Source organism: Ambystoma mexicanum, chromosome 5q, assembly GCF_040938575.1.
Source record: "Ambystoma mexicanum isolate Mex_15411 chromosome 5q, UKY_AmexF1_1, whole genome shotgun sequence".
NCBI classification, from domain to species: domain Eukaryota; kingdom Metazoa; phylum Chordata; class Amphibia; order Caudata; family Ambystomatidae; genus Ambystoma; species Ambystoma mexicanum.
In genome coordinates, this window is record NC_090933.1 from 1,341,835,108 (window position 1) to 1,341,854,394 (window position 19,287).

General features: G+C 48.5%; 1 protein-coding gene across 3 annotated transcripts in view; it reads left to right on the plus strand.

Moving 5' to 3' along the window:
- PARP10 (poly(ADP-ribose) polymerase family member 10) overlaps window positions 1–19,287 on the plus strand; it is a 453,575-nt gene that overhangs the window by 356,092 nt on the left and 78,196 nt on the right. For all 3 annotated transcript variants that reach the window (XM_069621970.1, XM_069621969.1, XM_069621968.1), the window contains exon 9: window positions 17,492–17,622. In XM_069621970.1, coding sequence (XP_069478071.1) covers window positions 17,492–17,622 — 131 coding nt within the window. The remainder of the gene's footprint in view (window positions 1–17,491; window positions 17,623–19,287) is intronic.

The window sequence follows — 19,287 nt, forward strand, 5'->3', positions numbered from 1 at the left end:
ACTATCATAATGTACTGGAACTAAATAAAGAAGTTACTAGAACTTCACCTGAGGTCATGGTCATCTGTGGGGAACTAGGAGTTCTACATTTCAAAGTACTTCCCTTCGATATATCCTCGGCTCCAAGAGTATTTACAGAGGTGCTTGCAGTGGTGGCAGCCAATTTGTACAGACCGTCCATTCCAGTGTACCCTTATCTAGATGACTGGCTAATAACAGGAGACATGCCACAGCTGTGTCACCGGAACACACATGGAACTTCTATTTCAGTTGGAATTCTCGATCAATGAGAAATAAATCAAGCCTCGTTCCAAGATGGGTAAAACAGTTTCTTCGAGTGCTAATCGAACAGAAGATGCCCTAGTTTCCCCTTCCAACGAGGGGGTCCAACGCATACTTTTTCAAGTTTCACAATATGTAGCCGGTCGTCAGGTAACTGTGAAAAGCAATGGGCCTTCTGGGAATTATGGCTTTCTACATTTACCTAGAGCCACACGCTTGATGGAGCATCGATGTATGTAACTTGATGTATGTCACTTGTTGCAGTGAAAAGACTCATTTTTTTCATTTATATCGATCTTACTGTGCATGCTACCAAAGTTGTGTAAAGTTGTAAATGGGGCATGGTGCCAATACCCAAACCGTTTGCACTCATTGCATCATAGAGGGAACACTAGAGCACAACACACATTTTTTAAGAGACTCTGTTATTGCATCCTCCTCAGGCTGGACCCCTTTGCTTATATTTGTTAGAATGCATCTACTCCGGATTGTTGAGCCCGTAGACTAGCCGACAAATTCTTCTATTTAGTGTACCACTTTGAGTGTAAAGAAAACACACACAAAGGAGTCTATTACTAGGACGATGGAACACCAGCGAGAACCTCCGTGAGATGGAACACCAATGGAAAACCAGGCGCAGATCGTGACTTTAAATGAACAAGAAAACTTGTCAGTGTATGTGAATCACAGGCAACTAGTATGGTATTAGCTATATACCAATAACTAACCTGAATGGAAAGTTCAAATGCCCAGGACCATATGATAACCCTTGCATTCATAGGAGGTATTCAGCAACCCTGGAAGGAATGCGAAATACTAGGTTCAGGATGGTTATTTACTTAAGGAAAACAATATGGGGCTAGAACAACAGAATGCAGCTTACCGGGATTCTGGGATGGAAGGACGGCAATGGTCAGAGTTCCAGTTGTTCACAATCAGTACCTGAAGTCCGAAGGTCTGTGGTGGTAGTTCGGGGTAGTCCAAATACAAGCAGGTGATAACAAGAACCAGAAAGCCTAAACCGCCAGCAGCTAGCGGGGTGGCACTAGTCACAGGTCCAGCTGGCCACCGGAACCTGACGGCACGCAGACACCTATGGTTGACTGTAAATGCATAATAGGCAGTCTCTAGTCCGTGCGTATAGGCAGAATTCAAAACCACTAGCAGTCCGGCGTACAGAAGTGAAGTCTGCAACTTGCGGGCAGGAATTCCAAAACAAAACGTGAGACTTGGCAGTCCGTATAACAATCCGAGTCAGTAACGAACCAGGGAGACGAAGGTTGAAGTTGTGTAGAATAGAGGAGCTGAGGATCAAAGAACGAGGTCAGCAACGAGACAGGCAGCAAGTACAAGGGTCAGGCAAAGGCAATCCGGGACAAAACAATAGTCTGCAGCAAGCAGGTAATCCAAATGAGGCGCAAGAAACAAGCTATCAAGAAACGAATCAGAAGCGCTGCAGCAGGTTTCAGAGAGGTTTAAATGGACAAGGTCGCATGATCCTGCCGACGCGTGGAGAGGGCGCCAACGTTTCCAGGGTAAGCGCCAACGCTTCGGCAGTTGGGTCCTCCCTGTAATGTAGACTCGCTGTGGAATGCTGGTAGAGCATTGTCGGGTGTGTATTAAAGAGCCGGGGTACAAAGGCACAGTACATAATTGCTTGGGTCCGCTTCTTGCCGTGTTCTGTGTGACACTATTGCCAGGAGTAACGCCTTGATTCTTGACAATATTTGAGGCTATTATAGATATACCATTTTCTCTGCCACCCTACTAGTACTACCCACATCTAGACATTACCACAAGGAAAGATAACCTCGGCTGGCCCTTTGCATTGGTAGACCCTATATCCACAGGAGCTCAAGCCTGAGCCCTCAGTCATCCTTGGTAGCCAGCTACAGAACCTCCACCTAGCTGATGGACTACCAATACATCAAAGCTCTCTGCCATCTCACTTGGGCACTGCTGCTGAATGATCTCACAGCTGCTTTCAACCCAACGGTTTGTCATTTAATGAATCCCTGCTGCCTTTGGCCTACCAAGGACCATGGCTAAAATGCTTTGAAAAAAGCAACACATGCATACATATTTACCAGACCAGTGGTGCCTATATAATTTAACCTGCCTCAGGTGACAGTTGCAGAAGCCAGACAATAGTGATATGTCAGTGTGGGTGTAAATAGTGCGGGAGGGAGAGCAATGAGAATACCAGGGAAGCACTGGAGAAGCATATATTTGTGTTTTTTTTTTTTTTTTTTTTTTTTTTTTTTTTTTTTTTTAGTGCGCCTTGCACAAGGGCATCTGGGCGCATATCTTAAGGTTACATAGACAGGTACAATTTACAAGCATAACATAGGTAATAGTGCAGAGAAGGCAAATTTTCCAAACAAATGCTAAATGTAACGGGTAGTGTATATGAGGTTGACATGACATGAGGTATCAACGTAGTAAACAAATAATGTACAGAGAGGAGGTCATAATAGTCAACATGGTTGCATAGAAGTAGAGTACAGAGGTGTGGTCTCAGTGGCCCATATACAAGTGTTGCTGAGATGATTGCAAGGATGTCAAAGGTACAATTGCAGTGCAAAGGTCGGCCTCGCCGTCGGGGGCGAGATGTCTCAACTGACTTGACTGAGAGCCAAAGTTGGGCTTTACTCTTAAAGGACTGAAAGAAAGGTTCAGCTCTAAGTGCGTTGGGTAAGGTATTCCAAAATGTCGTGGCTAAGTCTGGGAAGCTTATACCACCCGCTTTCTGGAGCTTTTATCTAGGGAGGGAGAGGCTGTAGGCCTGGGCAGCTCTCAGTGGTCGGGTAGCTGTGTGCGGGGTAAGCCGATTAGACAGAAATGGCGGGCCTGGTTCGCCAAGCACTTGTGTGCGAGTGCAAGCGTTTTCAAAGAGATTCTTTGCGCAACAGGGAGCCATTGCAGATTGCGTCTGTGGTCAGAAATATGCTGATTTCTGGGAACATTCAGGGTGGCTCTAATAGCATTATTCTGTATGAATTGTAGTTTATTTAGGTTGCTGTGGCAGGTCCCTAGATACAGGGCGCTGCAATAGTCAATCTTGGACATTACAAGGGTTCTGGCCAGAGTGGTACTATTGGCAGTGGTGAGAAAGGATCTACATGCTGTGATGAATTTGCAGGCATATGCAGATGCAGAGCTGACGGCATTGGTTTGTAGACGGTGATAATGAGGAATCAAGATAAACTCCTAAAGTTTTCATGCCATCAATGAACGACTTGAAGGAAGGGTCAAGTTTACGGAGACGTTGATGGGATCTTAAAATGAGGAGTTCCGTCTTGTCATCATTGAGGCAAAGTTCATGTTGAGCCATCCACGCCTGTATGACATTGTTGATCTCATTCTAAGATTTAATGTCTACATTATGCTCATCAGTGATAGGTATGATTATCTGGGTGTCATCAGCGTAGTTAGTGTACGTGACACCCAGATAATCTAGGGATATCGAAGAGTGGTTTGGTGAACACATTATAAGGAGTCGGTGATGCACAAAAACCTTGGGGAACACCGCCGTGAATAGGAGATGGCTCTGCGGAGGCTGTGGGGGAGAAGACCCGCATCGATCTGTTATCTAGAAAGGATCTAATCCAAGCGGAGGCAGAATCTGAGAAGTGGGCAGCTGATATGAGATGTTGACAGAATTTGGCAATTGACCAAATCGAAGGCTGCTGAAAGATCTAGTAACAGTAGCAGGGCTAGTTTCCCATTGTCTTTCAGCGCCTCGATCTGAGTTTTAAGGTCAATTAGTGCGGTTTCAGTCCTGTGCCTAGGACGGAAACCAAATTGCCTAAAGCCAAGGAGTTTGTTAACTTCCAGGTAGTCCTGAATCTGCAAGTAGGCAGCTCGGTCTAGTATTTTAAGCAAGAATAGGACTGTGGTGATAGGCCTGTAGTTTGTTGGTATACTAGGATCGAGAGATTTTTTTTGAGCAGAGGGATGACCCAAGTGACCTTGAGGTTGTTAGGAACTATACCCGATTCGAAGGATGACTTTATAAAGGAAGTGATGAACGGGGCAAAATCATGAGCGGCCTCTTTTGATGATCGGGGCTGGGCATGCATCACCTTGGCAGTTGGACGGTTTTAGCTTGTTGATGATACTTTTGACATCAGCGATAGAGAGTGGCGAGAAACGTAATGGTTTATGAGTAGGGGTGGCCCGATTGTTAGAGCTAGTGAGGGGATGAGGTTGTTGGTCTAACTGCAGAGAATTTTGCTTAGTTTTGATTTTGGCTTGGAGGGTAACAATTTTCTCTAGGAGTGCTTTTTGAATGTTCGAGCACCAAGTGCTGTCTTTGGTGCAAGAATCAGGTAGGGCTGCTGAGGTTTTGAGTTCTTTCAGAATTGTGAACAATTCTTTGGTGTTAGAATCCGCTTGCGTAATACACTGCTTATAAGAGTCTTTTTTGGCTTGGATGATGGCCTCTTTGTAGTTGAGGAATGCTATGCTGAGGCTATCCTTATGGGCATCAGAAGGGTGACCTTTCCAATGGGATTCTGCAGAGCGTTTTTCTTTACGTAGCACTCTCGTGTGGAGTAAACCAAGGGTTGAGATGTGCACGTGGTTTTGATTTCCTGAGTTTCATTGGGGAAATGGAGTTCAGTGCTGTGAGTATGACCGGGTTGTATGTGTTGATTAGTACTGTGGGGTCCGAACAAGCTACAGATGCTTTAAGGGTAGGAATGATGAGTGGCAGTAGTTTATCGCATGTGATGTCCCATTTGTTTCTAGTATGCAAGGTAGGGGCGGTGGTAGGTTTGTGATATTCGTTGGCCTTTATATTAAAGGTAATAATATGGTGGTCTGACCATACACAAGGTGAGTTAGACTGAAGGCTGATATTTCAATTAGAGTAAACTAACCAGTTAAGTGTCCTCCCCTTGGTGTGGGTGGGTTCTAGTATGTGATGGGTAAAACCTAAGTCTGTTAGCGAGTTGGTAATGTCAGCAACCATGGGGTTGTTGGGGTCTTGGAAGCCCAGATTAAAGTCCCCTAGTAGCATGATTTGTGATTTAGTTTTAGATTTATCCACTAATAAGGATGTAATGTCATCATGGGAAGTGGTAGTAGAGCCTGTAGGTCTGTAGATCAAATATATGGTGGCAGTTTGGTTAGGTGAAATGGGAGTTTGACTGAGAGAAGCTCAGCTGAAGGAATCTGTTGGTTCGGAATTGTTCTGAGGCCCAGGGAGTTTTTATAGATAAAGGCAACGCCGCCACCTCTCGATTGAAAGGTGTTGCGGTCGCATCTAGAGATAGAGTAACCTGAAGGTATGGCTAGGGAGAGTAATGGTCCAGATGCTGCGTGAAGCCATGTCTCGGTAATGGCGAGGAAGTCAAGATCCTGAGTGGTGATGAGGTGAGCAATGTCCAATGCGTGTGCAGGGAGCGACCTAGCATTGACCAGGGCGGCTCTGGGTGTACTATCTTTGGGTGTGGTGATTTGGATGTCACAAGTGGATGTTTCTAGCTCCTTCCGAGGACTTAAGGAGGTGGTGGGCATAGTGTCTCAGACTAGGCAGTGGCGATTTGTTAGCGTTACCATAGATCTGGATGTGATTTACAACACGGTGGATTCTAGAGCCCGATCTAGTGTTTCTAAGGTGTAGCGCGCATGGTTGATTGGGTGTGGGTTTCATGGCAAAGTGTTCTAACCATAAGGCAGGTGAGTTTAGGTAAGGGTTGGAGGAGGGGTGTGTAGTGCTGGGCAGTGTATTACTGATGGGGTAACTTCCTAAGGTGAGGCTATGGGAAGGAAGAGGCTGATGTTAACGCCAATTACCATTGGAGCTATTGAGTGGGTAAAGCATTGTATGGGTAGGTAGGGCAGGGTGACTCGGTGTGAGGCTGGTGTAAAGGTGTATTGATATATGTGGGTACCCAGGCTAATAGGGTAGATAGTATGGTTAGCCTCAGTGTGAGCTGTAGTAAATACGACAGGGGCATATTGTGCAGCTGTATGGAGCAGAAGTGTGGCAGAACAGCCAGGGTGGACTGCGGTATTTGAGAATATAGTAATGAGCTAGGCGTTCTGGAGTTGGGCACTGGCCGGATCACTGACTATGTCAGGGTGGGCTATATTGCTGGTCCATGTAGGCTATTTTCACATTATGAAATAAGCTAATTCAACCTGCAAGGTAGGCTAGTTCAATAAGGCTGGTTCAGGGGTAATCGGCTAGTTCAATATTAGTAAAGGATGATTTACTAGTAAAGGGGTATGTATCAATATTACAGGATATGCTAAGTATCAATGCAGAATGGGCTAGGGCATCATTGCAATATAAGCTGGTACAGTAATGCAAGGTAGACTTAATCATCAAAAGGCAGCAGGAGTAAGCTGCTTCAATGCAGCAGTATAAACTAGTACGCCAATACAGATAAGCTAGTACCGCTTTACCATGTAGTCTATTTCTGAACTATAGATGAGACTAGTTCACCATTGCAGATAGTCTAAATTCAACTTTATAGAGAGGGCTGTATCAGTAGAACAAAGTAGGCTTATTCAGCATTACTACAGTGTAGGCTAGTTCAGCAGTGCTTGGTAGGTACGTTAAATAATGCGTACGTTGCAGGTTCCAAAGTGCAGAATTGCAAAATAGGCTGGTTAGGTTAGCTACACATGTGATGCAGTGGAGTTGAGAGTGCACTACCGAGTAATGTTAATTTCGAGGGGATTGGGTCCTCCGACGTATTCCATATCTATGACAGGTAATGGTTTTTTCGGCGTCTGCGTCCTGCGTCGATGCGCCGTCGTCGAGGACCTCCTCCGATGTCATCCAATGTGATAAGTAGGACGCACGACGCCCGTAGCCTCAGTTCCGTTTTTTCCGCGAACGTGTTGCTTCGTGAATCTCGGTTAACGCCTCGACTCTTTGGAGTTCTGTTCTTCTCGGTTCTTCGAACCTGTTCGTTTTTGTGAGAAAATCCTTCGTGTGAAGATGTCTTCTACTTCGTCTTCGACCCCGCGTCCGGCTTCAAGAAGTGTGGGGAATGTGGGTCCAAGATGTCGGTGACGGACTTGCACGACGCCTGCCTCTGGTGCCTCGGGGAGGCCCACGACACGGGTGACTGTATCGACTGCCAGTCGCTCACGTCCAAAGCCTTACGTGAACGTAAGAAGAAATTGTCGGTAGGTCGGGTGTCCAAGCCCCGGAAGTAGAAGTCTGCAGGGCTTTCGACGGATGATTCGAGAGGAGACTCTCCGCGTCATCGTCGGAAGTCTCGTGGGTCTCCTTCTAGGGGTCGGTCTCGCCACTCCTCGGCCTCTTCGAGGCATTCTCGGAAGTGCCGACAGCGGTAGTCTTCCAGGTCCTCTTTGGAGGACTCTGCCCGGCACGTCGCTTACCCCACCAGCCGTGCGACGCCGGAGGAATGGGCTTCCTTCGGGAAGAAAATGCTGGCGATTCTCGAGTCGCAGGGTACTAAGCCGTCCGCGCCCCGGAGTGGTGTCGGTCGTGAGAGGTCGAGAGACACCGCTCGCAACAGTGGTCGGCACGAGTCACGCGAGAGGTCCCGTTCGGACAAAGGGACTCGTTCTCGACGTACCCGTTCCAGGTCCCGGTCCTCGACGCGTTCGAGACTGTGTGCACCTGTGATGTCTTCGAGGAAGACATCGACGTCTGAGGCGTCAAGGGCGACAACAGGCTTTCTCGAGGCTCCGAGGAAGTCGTCGAAGCCGTCGACGCTCAGGTCGTCGAAGGACACGCTCGGAGCTCTGGCTTCGAGGACTGTGTCGACGCCGTCGATGCTGGCAGCGCTGCATCTGACATCGATGCCGATTTACTCGACGCCGATCCCTGTTCTCTCGACACCGGCGCCGATTCACTCGACGCCTTTCGAGGCCGGGGTGTCGGAGGTACCCCGTGGCACGGGGGAACCCCCTAGGAAGGCTCTGGTTAAGAGCAAGCACTCTCGGGTGCCTTCTTTTCGCCACCTGGAATATATTTCGGAGGTGGATGAGGATTCTGATGGCCTGGTTCCTAGTCAGGTTCCAGATGAAATTATCTCGGGCCATAGTCAGTTTGACAATTTGAGGCAGTCACTGCATGATGCCAGTGGACTGGACACCTCTCCGGATGTGGAGTTTTGTAGGCCTGAGCCTGGCTCTCATGCCGATTCCTCGTACCGGCGCCTTATGGCTAGGGTTTCCGAGTACATGGGATGGTCTGCTCCCCCAGGGGAGTTTGTGCAGGATGATCTCACGGACATCCTTGATGTTGGTCCCCCAACTGACCCGGTACTGCCGTTCTATATGGCTCTACAGAGAAGGGTGGCGGCGGCTTGGACTGCTCCGGAGAGTCTCCCGGTGGTGGGCAGGTCCTTGTTGCGAAAATACCGTCCAGCCAGTAGCGACCCCTGCTCTTGACCAGGCACCCCACTCCGGAGAGTTTGGTGGTACAGGCGGCCACGGCCCCGGCAAAGCAGGCGTCGTACCCTACCATCCCTCCTGATGGGGACGACAAACGTTTTGATGGCTGGGCGAAGAAAGTGTTTTCTTCTGGTGGTATGGCGCTTCAGGCGGCCAACTCCATTTGTGCCTTGTCTCGTTTCACACACACTCTGTGGAACTGTGTTGCGTAGCGGCTGAACATATTCCCGAAGGGGACGAACGGGATGGTTTCCTTGCTATGGTCCAGGATGGTAAGGATGCCATGTGTGAGTCTGTTCAGTCGGGTTTGGACATGGCTGAATGCGTCAGCAGGTCCATGGCGGCGAGCACCGTGATACGCAGGTTTGCGTGGTTGCGGAAGTCGGGGTTTGCTCCTGATGTGCAGTCCTGGCTCCTCAACATGCCCTTTGACGGTGAACACCTTTTTGGCAGCAAGGCTGATGAGAGCCTTGAGAGGTTGCAGACCTCAAAAGCTGCAGCGAAATCGTTGGGCGCTGCAGTTCGCCAACCTCCGCCTTTTCGTCCTAGGGGACAGCAATGGAGGGGTGGTTCCTTTCGCTATTACTCGTCCTTCAGTAAAGCGAGAGGAGCTGGCAGTCAAAGAGGCCAAAGCAGGGGTACAGAGGTGGACGACAGGGTACCCGTGGTGCCAAGGCCGCTCGGGCAGTTGCCTCTTTGCCCTCAGGTAACGCCGCAGCCGCTACCACTCAGTCATGAGGCCATGTCCCATGGTTCACCGGTTGTTGGAAGGCTGGCGCAGCATCTTCTAGAGTGGTGTGCCATTACTTCAGATGTGTGGGTTCTGGAGATCATAACCCACGGCTACTGTCTTCCCTTTCGGCACAGGCCTCGCGACGATCCACCGGGGAACCTCTCTTTGCAGAGTCCGGATCCGCTCCTTGCACAGGAAATTAAAGCCCTGCTGGAGAAAGGCGCCATAGAACTGGTGCCTGTAGCGGAGAGGAACAAGGGATGGCATTCCCCTTATTTTTTGATTTCGAAGAAAGACGGGGGATTGAGACCCATCATGGACTTGCGCGGTTTGAACAAACCCCTCAGGAAGGACAAGTTCAAGATGGTTACTCTCTCTCAAGTCCTCCAGGCCCTTCAGCTTCAGGACTGGTTGGTGTCTCTCGACCTCAAGGATGCTTACTTCCATGTGCCTATCCATCCCAAGCACAAGAAGTACCTGAGGTTCGCGGTTGGCGACTCGCACTTTCAGTTTCGGGTCCTGCCGTTCGGATTGACCTCCGCCCCGAGGGTTTTCACCAAGCTCATGGTGGTGGTGGCAGCGCATCTCAGGCAAGGGGGGGATTCACGTCTACCCCTACCTGGACGATTGGTTGATCAGGGGGAGCTCTCCCGAGCAAGTCCTGGATCATCTGTCCGTCACCTGCCACTCCCTTCACAGGCTGGGCTTCTCCCTCAATTTAAAGAAGTGCCATTTGACGCCAACACAGCGGCTCCAGTACATCGGAGCAGTGCTCGACACTTCCCTGGGGCAGCGTTTTCCTCCCCAGGTGAGGGCTCTTCACATTCAGCAGATGGTGCACAAGTTTCAGCATGCCCAGACGCTCCCAGCGTTCGAGTTCTTGAGGTTGCTCGGCCTCATGGCATCCTGCATTCTTCTGGTGCCAGAGGCCCGCCTGCGGGTGAGATCTTTGCAGTGGGCACTCAAGATGCAATGGTCGCAGTCCTCCGGCAGGATGTCGGACCCGGTTCAGGTGCCGCCCTCGGTCGCCCGGGACCTTCTGTGGTGGGCCGTCGAAGGCAACTTGATGAAGGGGGCTCAATTTTGGCTTCCCTGGCCGGAGGTGACGATCGTGACGGATGCATCCCTCACGGGATGGGGAGCTCATGCCAACGGGCTGACAGTCAGCGGTCGTTGGTCTCCGTCGGAGTCCAGACTCCATATCTATCTGTTGGAGCTGAGGGCCGTCAGGCTAGCCCTGAAGGCTTTTCTGCCGACTGTGCTAGGAAAGAATGTCCTGATCCTGACGGACAACACAGTGGCCATGCACTACCTCAACAAAAAGTGGGGGGCAGGGTCACTTCCTCTGTGCAGGGAGGCGATGCAGCTCGAGTTCAGGGCCATCCAGCAGGAAGTTTCGATCTCGGCAGTTCATCTGGCCGGAGACAAAAACGTGACGGCGGACGCTCTGAGCAGGCAGAGCACGATCTCTCACGAGTGGGAGTTGGCTCAGGAGATTCTCCTGGAGATCTTCGCCCTTTGGGGGACCCCTCAAGTGGATCTCTTCGTCTCCAGTGTCAACCGGAAGTGCGAGAGGTTCTGCTTGCGGGAATTTCCTCCAAAAGGAGCCTTAGGAGACGCGTTCATGGTGGAGTGGTCATTCCCGCTGCTGTACGCGTTTCCTCCAGTCCCCGTCAACCCGCAAGTGCTGCGGAGGTTACGGAAGTTCGGTTCCCGGATGATCCTCATTGCTCCGGCGTGGGCTCGGACGACGTGGTACCCGGACCTTCTCGACTTGTCCATCTGCCCTCCACGTCGTCTTCCCTACCGAGACGATCTGCTCTCACGGGAGGGCGGTCAGGTTCTCCATCCAGAGGTCAGATCCCTCAACCTTCACGCTTGGCTTCTGAAAGGTTGAGGTATAAGGATTGGGACCTCCCTGAAGACGTGATGGAGGTGTTGCTCTCGGCCCGAAGGCCAGCAACAAAGTCTCTGTACCGTTGCCGTTAGCGTAAGTTTTGTGACTGGTGCAGAGTTCAGAATGTGGATCCTTTTGCATGTGACATCCCCATGGTTCTGTCCTTTTTACTTTCTTTGGCCCACAGGGGCTTGCAAGTGGGTACCATTAAAGGTTACCTGGCGGCGCTGTCCATCTTTAAGCGCTCGTCTGAAGAGTGTTCCTACTTTAAAATCCCTTTAATTTCACAGTTTCTGAAAGGGCTCACTAATGTGTTCCCTCCGTCACCTTTCCTGGTGCCCGGTTGGGATTTGAACCTTGTTCTTCAGTTTCTTATGGGTGCTCCGTTTGAGCCTTTGCATTCTTGCCCTTTGAGGCTGTTAACTCTGAAAACTGTGTTTCTGGTTGCGGTTACTTCCGCTTGCAGAGTGAGTGAGTTACAGGCACTTTCAGTTAAGCCACCCTTCACTGTATTTCATAAGGACAGGGTTGTCCTTAGAGTTCGTCCTTCTTTTCTTCCGAAGGTGGTTTCGGAATTTCATTTGGCCTAGAAGGTTGTTCTTCCGGCATTCTATCCTCCTCCGCATCCTGGTAAGGAAGAGGAGAGGCTCCATAGGCTTGATCCCGGGTCAGAGTGGACGATCAACTCTTTATTGGTTACGCTGGAAAGCGTTTGGGACAGGCTGTGACGAAACAGACTTTGTCTCGCTGGATTATTTTGGCCATCTCGGAGTGTTACCGCTTGGCGGGTAAGGACCCGCCGGCTGGCTTGCGGGCCCATTCTACCAGGGGTATGGCTGCATCTACTGCCCTGCAGAGGGGTGTTCTGTTCGCAACATCTGTGATGCAGCCACCTGGGCTTCTGTACGTACATTTGTACGTCACTATTCCCTCGATTCCATCCGAGGACAGGATCTGGCCTTTGGCAAGGCGGTCCTTTGCTATGCTATTTGATTGGCAATTCTAAATTTTGATTATAAATTCTTTCCCTCCTCCTTGCTCTGGTACTGCTTTGGGAGTCTGTCATAGATATGGAATACGTCGGAGGACCCAATCCCCTCGAAGAAGTTACTTTCTTACCTGGTAACGTTCTTTCGATGGGATGGTCCGACGACGTATTCCATATCGCTCCCTCCCTGCCTTCCCCGCTGCAGAATTTCTTTTGCGATTGCAGCTTACGTTCCGCAAGGCTTTGTGTCTGACTGGCAGTTGTGTAATGTCACACATTCTGGGGGAAAAAACTACAACTAAGGCTACGGGCGTCGTGCGTCCTACTTATCACATCGGATGACGTCGGAGGAGGTCCTCGACGACGGCGCATCGACGTCATCGACGCAGGACGCAGACACCGAAATAAGTTTCCGAAGCAGCACAGCTATGGTGATTACCTGTCATAGATATGGAATATGTCGTCGGACCATCCCATCGAAAGAACGTTACCAGGTAAGAAAGTAACTTGTTCATCAGAAGGCAGATTCACTATACCCAGGCCATTTAGTAATAGTGACATTTACAGTAGTCGTAATGCTCAGTAAGTTAAAATAGGTTCACTAATGTTGGATCAGTGGTATAGTGACAATCAGAATCATCAAAACAGTGCAGTGCAGTACAGTACAATATGTCGGTATGCCATGCAATTTTTAGCACCACAATTTAATGCAATGAAGGGTATGTTGGTCAAAGTCCTAGATAAAGTTTGGAAGAGATAGGGTGATTGGATTGCCGGGGCGCGAGGACCTGCCGGGCCTGCGTTCGGACGCGGCAAAACCGAGAGTACTTATTGAAGTGGCACTGTAGAAGCAGCGTTTGTGCAGGGATGATCAGCAGCTTGTTTAGTAGCAGCAATGTTTGTGGCTAGTGTAAACAAGTGTCTACTGATAACAGGACAAAAAGCTGTACCTGAGTTTCGTATTCTTCCAGCATCATTCGATCCGGGGAGATGAGGCAAGATGCAGGGGTTCAGGCATTCAGCATGGGCAGGCGTGGACAGGATGTTGACCTTCGCTCGGCGGCCTTAGCGAAAGGCAGGCCTGCTCACGCCTACCGGTGCGTGATGGCTGATAAATGGTCAGCTGTGGCAAATGTCAGGCATCAGTGTAGGAAGGCCAGTGAAAGACAAACAAAGTTTAAGCGAAGTGGCCGGCTATCTTAGGGCGGGCAGCCACGAGGATCTCTGGCTGGACACTCGCTGCAATTATCCTTAAAAAGGGCATGTCTGGTTCCTGCTGCATTTAGAATATGCAGACTGAGTAAATCTGAAATAAGGCTGCTATTTCCATGGGGGGCTCCGATAAATGTAGGAGCCCTCGGGTAGGCCCACAGGCTCACCTTGTAATTCACGGGGACCCCGACTGCTCCTTTTGAGATGAGGCATTGCTCCGGCAGTGGGGGAAGGCGCTCCAGCTCCTCCGAGGATGACGGCTGAAATGGGCAGACAGGCAGGGACAGGATGTTGGCCTTTGCTCGGCGATGTGTTTCCTGGGAGCAGGAAACTGAGCAAGGAACATGCAGGTCTAGCAGGACAAGAGGGTGGATGATTTGCAGGAAGAAACATTAAAGCAGATCCATAGTGAGAAGAATATCTTACCCAGAGCACAAATGAGGAGACCAACCAGAAAATCAGTGTGACAAAAGATTTCCCATCAGAGCTCTCATTATAGCATAAGCATCGAAGATGTGATCACAGATCTGTGAGATTGTCTCTCCGTCATCATTCCAATATAGACCTGATGAAACCTGAGAGAATGGGGGAACCCTTTAGCACTGAGCTAGATTGTGACTTTGAGGCTGGGATCGAGGATGCAATCTTGGGTAGAAATATCCAAACCCCCAGTTATATTTTCGAGGACAAGATCTCGGAACGGGTGGGGGGGGGCGGGGGTATAAAAAAGAATTCCCTAACATCCTGGGAAAATTCCTTTCCCAGAGAAATAGAAAACTTTGAAATTACAAGACCTAAAACGTCCCGGTCATCTCATCGAGGCACTATACTTACAGGAGTTGGAGAGATGGAAGATCATCTCAGACCTTAAAATACGATCAAAAAAGATATGAGTGGGATCCCGAAGGTTTTCTGAACCCAATAGTCGCAATAGAAAGAAGATCTGGGTGAAGGTCAATCAAAACAAAATAGTAATTCGAGAACCTAAGGAAGAAGAACAAAAATCACCAATAGAGAAAGATAAGGCAAGCCGGAGACCTCAAGAATCCAGAGTAGTTAAAACTTCTACCTGTTCTCCTGTGTGCGAAAAGGGACATCTGGCCAGAAGGTGTGCAAGAAATCAAAAGGAAGAACCCATGGAGGTGGGTTGCAGGATGGGTGAGGACTACGAGTTTTTGTGAAGAAGATGAGGAAATTGATACCATTAGCAATTTTTTCTGTTCCTCTCAACCCTTTAAGGCTCATGAACTTGTTAAAATAAATGGATGCCCTGTTTCAGCATTAACCGATTCAGGCAGTTAACAGACAGCCATCCGACTGAATCTAATTCAAAATACAGGAATAAAGGGGGGATAACCCATTAGAGGGACCTGTGTTTATGGGGGCCAGGAAATGTATTTCAAAACTCCCATTTTAGTTTACATACAGAACAAGGAAGTCCCCATAAACTCAGCTATTGCACCTGGTCTACCAGAAGAAGTCATTATCGAAACTGATTTTTCACAATTTTAGTGAAATCAATATAGATCTTAATCCCCTCCTCCTACTCCCCTCAGAAAGTATTCTCCTATAGACTCCTGGGAGGCAATAGAACCAGTGGAATGTATACCTATCTGGAGTTGGGAAAGACCAAGAGAATACCCAAATACCACTGCAAAACCTCCTGCAGGACCGTTAAAAGGGACAATTTGAGTGTAAGGGGAATAGTATGTGACGAATTGGAGGATGTTGTCCCTTCTTCCCTAGGGGGAGACCTTTTCCCATGGGGCCAGGATGGTGCATCCATAGTACAACAATCCCCCTGCAGTGGGGCATGTGGAGTGGGGGTGTGGTGCACCGAGAGAGGATCATATGGGGAGTGAAGCCCCCTATGGAATTGGGAACGATCATTCTCAGGGAACAAAGTATTCCTCCACCTTGATAACCCCAACCCTTCCTCCCACACCCCCTCTGTAGGGAGAACTAATATACTTTGTTGTAAGCTTTACCATCTTGATAGACTTGGCAAACCAGAAATATCCAAGTATCTCGCTTCAGAGGGGGAAACTAGTACTGGGTTGAAGATCACATCACGGAAACAAAGTGAGTGGTCCAGTTTATTTTGAGATGGCAATTGCCGCAATGGAGGCAGCTGGCTGACCAGGTGTTCAAAAGGCATTCAGCTGTTGAACAGCTGAGATGCGTGCTTAAGGGAGACGAGCCTCCCGAGAATGAGTCTTAAGAGAACTGGTGTTTGAAGAGGCACAGCAGGGTGCCTGCACTGGACGGACAGAAGGAAGCCAACCGGGAAGCCACTGAGTGAGGAAGAGGAAAGCCCGACAAAGGTCCAAGTTGCAAGGTCCAAGTGGGTCGGTGCCGGTACTTAATTGGGGCTACCCGGGCACCGGTGAACCACTTATAGGGCAGGACGCCTTACTGGGAGAAGAGACACTGCATGAAGCACTGCAGATCCCACCGCTCTCCAGGAAGCTGCCAGAGCCTCATCGAGCAACACAGAATCAAGAAGAAGTGAACCGGTATGCAAGTTTACCTGAAGTTATTGGCGGTCTGGGGAAGCGCAAAAGTGATATAAGAAATGTAGGAAGGAGGTCCGGGACCCGAAACATCTTAAACAGTTACCCCATCGGCAGAAGTGTGAACCAAGGGGGAGTAAGGCCACTGTGAGAGTCTGGGACCCCCACCCATATGTGAATCAAAACCAGTACCTCACTTGGCAGGAAAGTGAACCAAGGTTGAGTAACGCTGCTGTGCGAGTCTGGGACCTATCCGAAACGAAGGTCTTAAATCAAGAGGGTCGGGACGCTGTGTAAGAGACATTTGTTTTGAATCAAACTTCGGCAATGGAAGACACCAACCCACCTTTGCGAGCCTGGATTCACACCCACATAGAAGATTGTTTACTTTATCTGTGATCCAGTATCTTAATAGAAAAATAAGTCTAGCAGAAAGGAGCGCCATCCCAGTCTTGGAACTTTGTGATTTTGAACATTTCTTTTCAACACTTTACTATCAGAAAACGTCTGTTTGTTGAAAACACCAAGAACAGTGTTTCTTTTAGTAATGAATACCCTTGCACAGTTAGCTTAGATTGTAAGTGTTCGGGATAGAGGTAGGTTTTCGCCACAACAGTGGCATTTTCATTAGTTTACTTTGAGGCAGGGAAAACTCCTCATAGTATTCAGGGATAGAGAGGCCTTTTTCCAACCTTTTTGTGTTAATAAAAGTATCTGCCCAGAAAATGTCACCCCTGTGTCCGACTGCTACTTCTGCACCCTTACACTTCTAAAAAGACTTCTAAAATAGTCCACAATGAGACATAACCCATTAGAACTTTGCAGATTTGCTACATGGAGTTTAGTACATACCTTTTATTAAGTGTGAAACTGTAGACATTCAGTCAAGACAAGGGACGTGCTTTCAGCAAGCTGTTCTTGGACACTGTTTGCAACCACATCATCTTCACCAACTTGTTCCCTTCATGTGGAAAGAGACTGCTTTAAAATCTCTGCAAAGTATGTGAATCTGTAACCGGTTAATGCTGCAAAAAAAACGTTGTTTGCAAAAAAGATTTCCACATAACCATGGCTGCATCCCTGAGTAAAAAGGGTTAGGGTTATAACTGTTTAATACCTTTTTTTGCATTGACACATACAGTGTAGACACACATAATATTTTAATGTGCGTTCATATGTGGGCCAATACAGGCTTCATGTTGAGGTCATAAAAAGTCATTCAGACTCCTGTTTTTTTCCTGAAAGTTAAGCTTTACTACAAAGGCGGCTATTTCCAAACGCATCTTCTGTATGGCAGGGGTGTACGCTGCATGTGAACCCATCATCACAATCAAGCTGTAAAACTATTGTTCCAGGTAAGTAAAATGTTCCTTTTTCAGGGTGGTGGGGCCTCCCCATACTGGGACTTTCTGATTGCCCCAAAACACTGGAGAATGCACATTGCTGAACTACCCTGATTGTCCTCTCTTCCCCACTAGATGTTTCAGAAATGAGTGAAAACAAGGTGGAGCTTGCAATAGTGGACGAAGCTTCGGATGAGTTCCGCAAGGTAGTCCGTACCTTTTATGACACATTGGAGGCGTACCACAGTAAGATCAAGATAATCAAGGTAAATCGCTAGAGTAAATGTAGTACCTTGTGCAAGCTATCCTTCTCTGCTGCGTTCCCCCCTGCCAGTGTTCTCTCGAATAGCTCCTAAACTTTCCCCATTCTGCCACACCTCTTCTTGCTTGTATTTTGTCCTCTTTCCCTGTAATAGTTACTTCCAGAACAATTTCTGTACTGTCCATTCAAGGTCCCTCAACTTTTTCCTTCCCATTCGGCATCTTCATTCCATTGTCACATGTCTGACATTCCTAGACACTAAGTGTTCTAGTGCGGTTCAAAGTTCGTTCTTTACCAAAAAAATAAGCCAAGACTTTAGACCACACTGGTTGCAATAATGGGGGACAATACACAAATCAAAAAAGGAAATTTAAACTGGCTTAAGCACTGTAGTAATCAGTCCGTACCTCTCTACCATTGGGTTCTACACACTTTTGCTTTTAAGTGTCGTCTGCCGTTTCTCACCCCCTCTGTTCCCCCTGTGATGTTCCCTTGTGCCCCCCATCTTTCTCGCACACAGGTGTTGCCTGTTTTTCTCGATTCTTCTACCTTGCTCCCCCTCAACCTCCTCCAGCCTACTTCTGCAGGAGTCTGTGCTGACACATTCTGGTTTCACCATCACCGTCTTGTGGCCAGTGCTGGATTTGACTTTTATGGACTTCATTAATTCACGGTGCGTCACTCTTTCTCAACTCTCATGCTGGACTTCCTTTGCATCTTGTACTCATGGTGGTCCTGAATCATGCTGTTCCCATCTTCATCTTGTATCCTGGCTTGCAACATTATGTGTTACTGACTTCTGCAATTGTATTCGCTATCCACTCTTGCTTCTCCACTCTTTTTGACTTCTTACTCTCTGTTCTCTCCTCCTTTCCCTTCTCCCTTTTCCTATCTCCTCCCCTTACTTTCTTCTATGCACTTACTCTATCAGAATTGTCCCTGGACCTAATATGATAGCAACCTTGTCTGTTTCGTCCACCCTCCCCTTATTGGTTTTTCCTCCCCACACCCCTCCAGCACGATCTGAAATGTCTTCAAGCCTAGTATGATAGTCACTTGTTTTGTTCCTCCCCTCCCTTTCTGCACCCCTCTCCCTCACCTTTTGTTTTTGTCCGGCTCTACCAGAAATGTTGTCAGGCTAGTACGGTAGTCGCCTGTCTGTTTCCATTTCCTTCCCACTCTCCCCCTCCCTTCCTCATCTATGTTTTAGCTCTTGTCGTCATGCAGAGTACGTTAGTTAATTTCACATCCTTACTGTTCATGGCCTGTAAGAATGTCATTGTATTTTCCCTTGTTCCCTCCCTTGCCTTGAAGCGCTTTGAAACACATTGTGTATAGGCGCTATATAAATAAACTATCATATCATAAACTATCATATCCAGATGTATTGAGGTCTGGTGCAACTAGTTGTTGAACTGGGACCACTGACTGAGGGCCCCTCAAGGCCTGGCAGGTCGGAGGGACCACACAGGAGATCCATTGCCTGACGAAGCAAACAGCAGGGCGATCACTCGGCTCTTGGCTTGCTGCCCGAGTGATCGTCCAGCTGTTGCTGTCGAACAGTATATAAATCCGTTCAAGTGCTCCCTTGATCAGGTACTTTCTTTCACGTACAACTTAGCAAGTTTGGCTATGCAGATTGATTCTTCTAGGAAATTCCTCAATAATA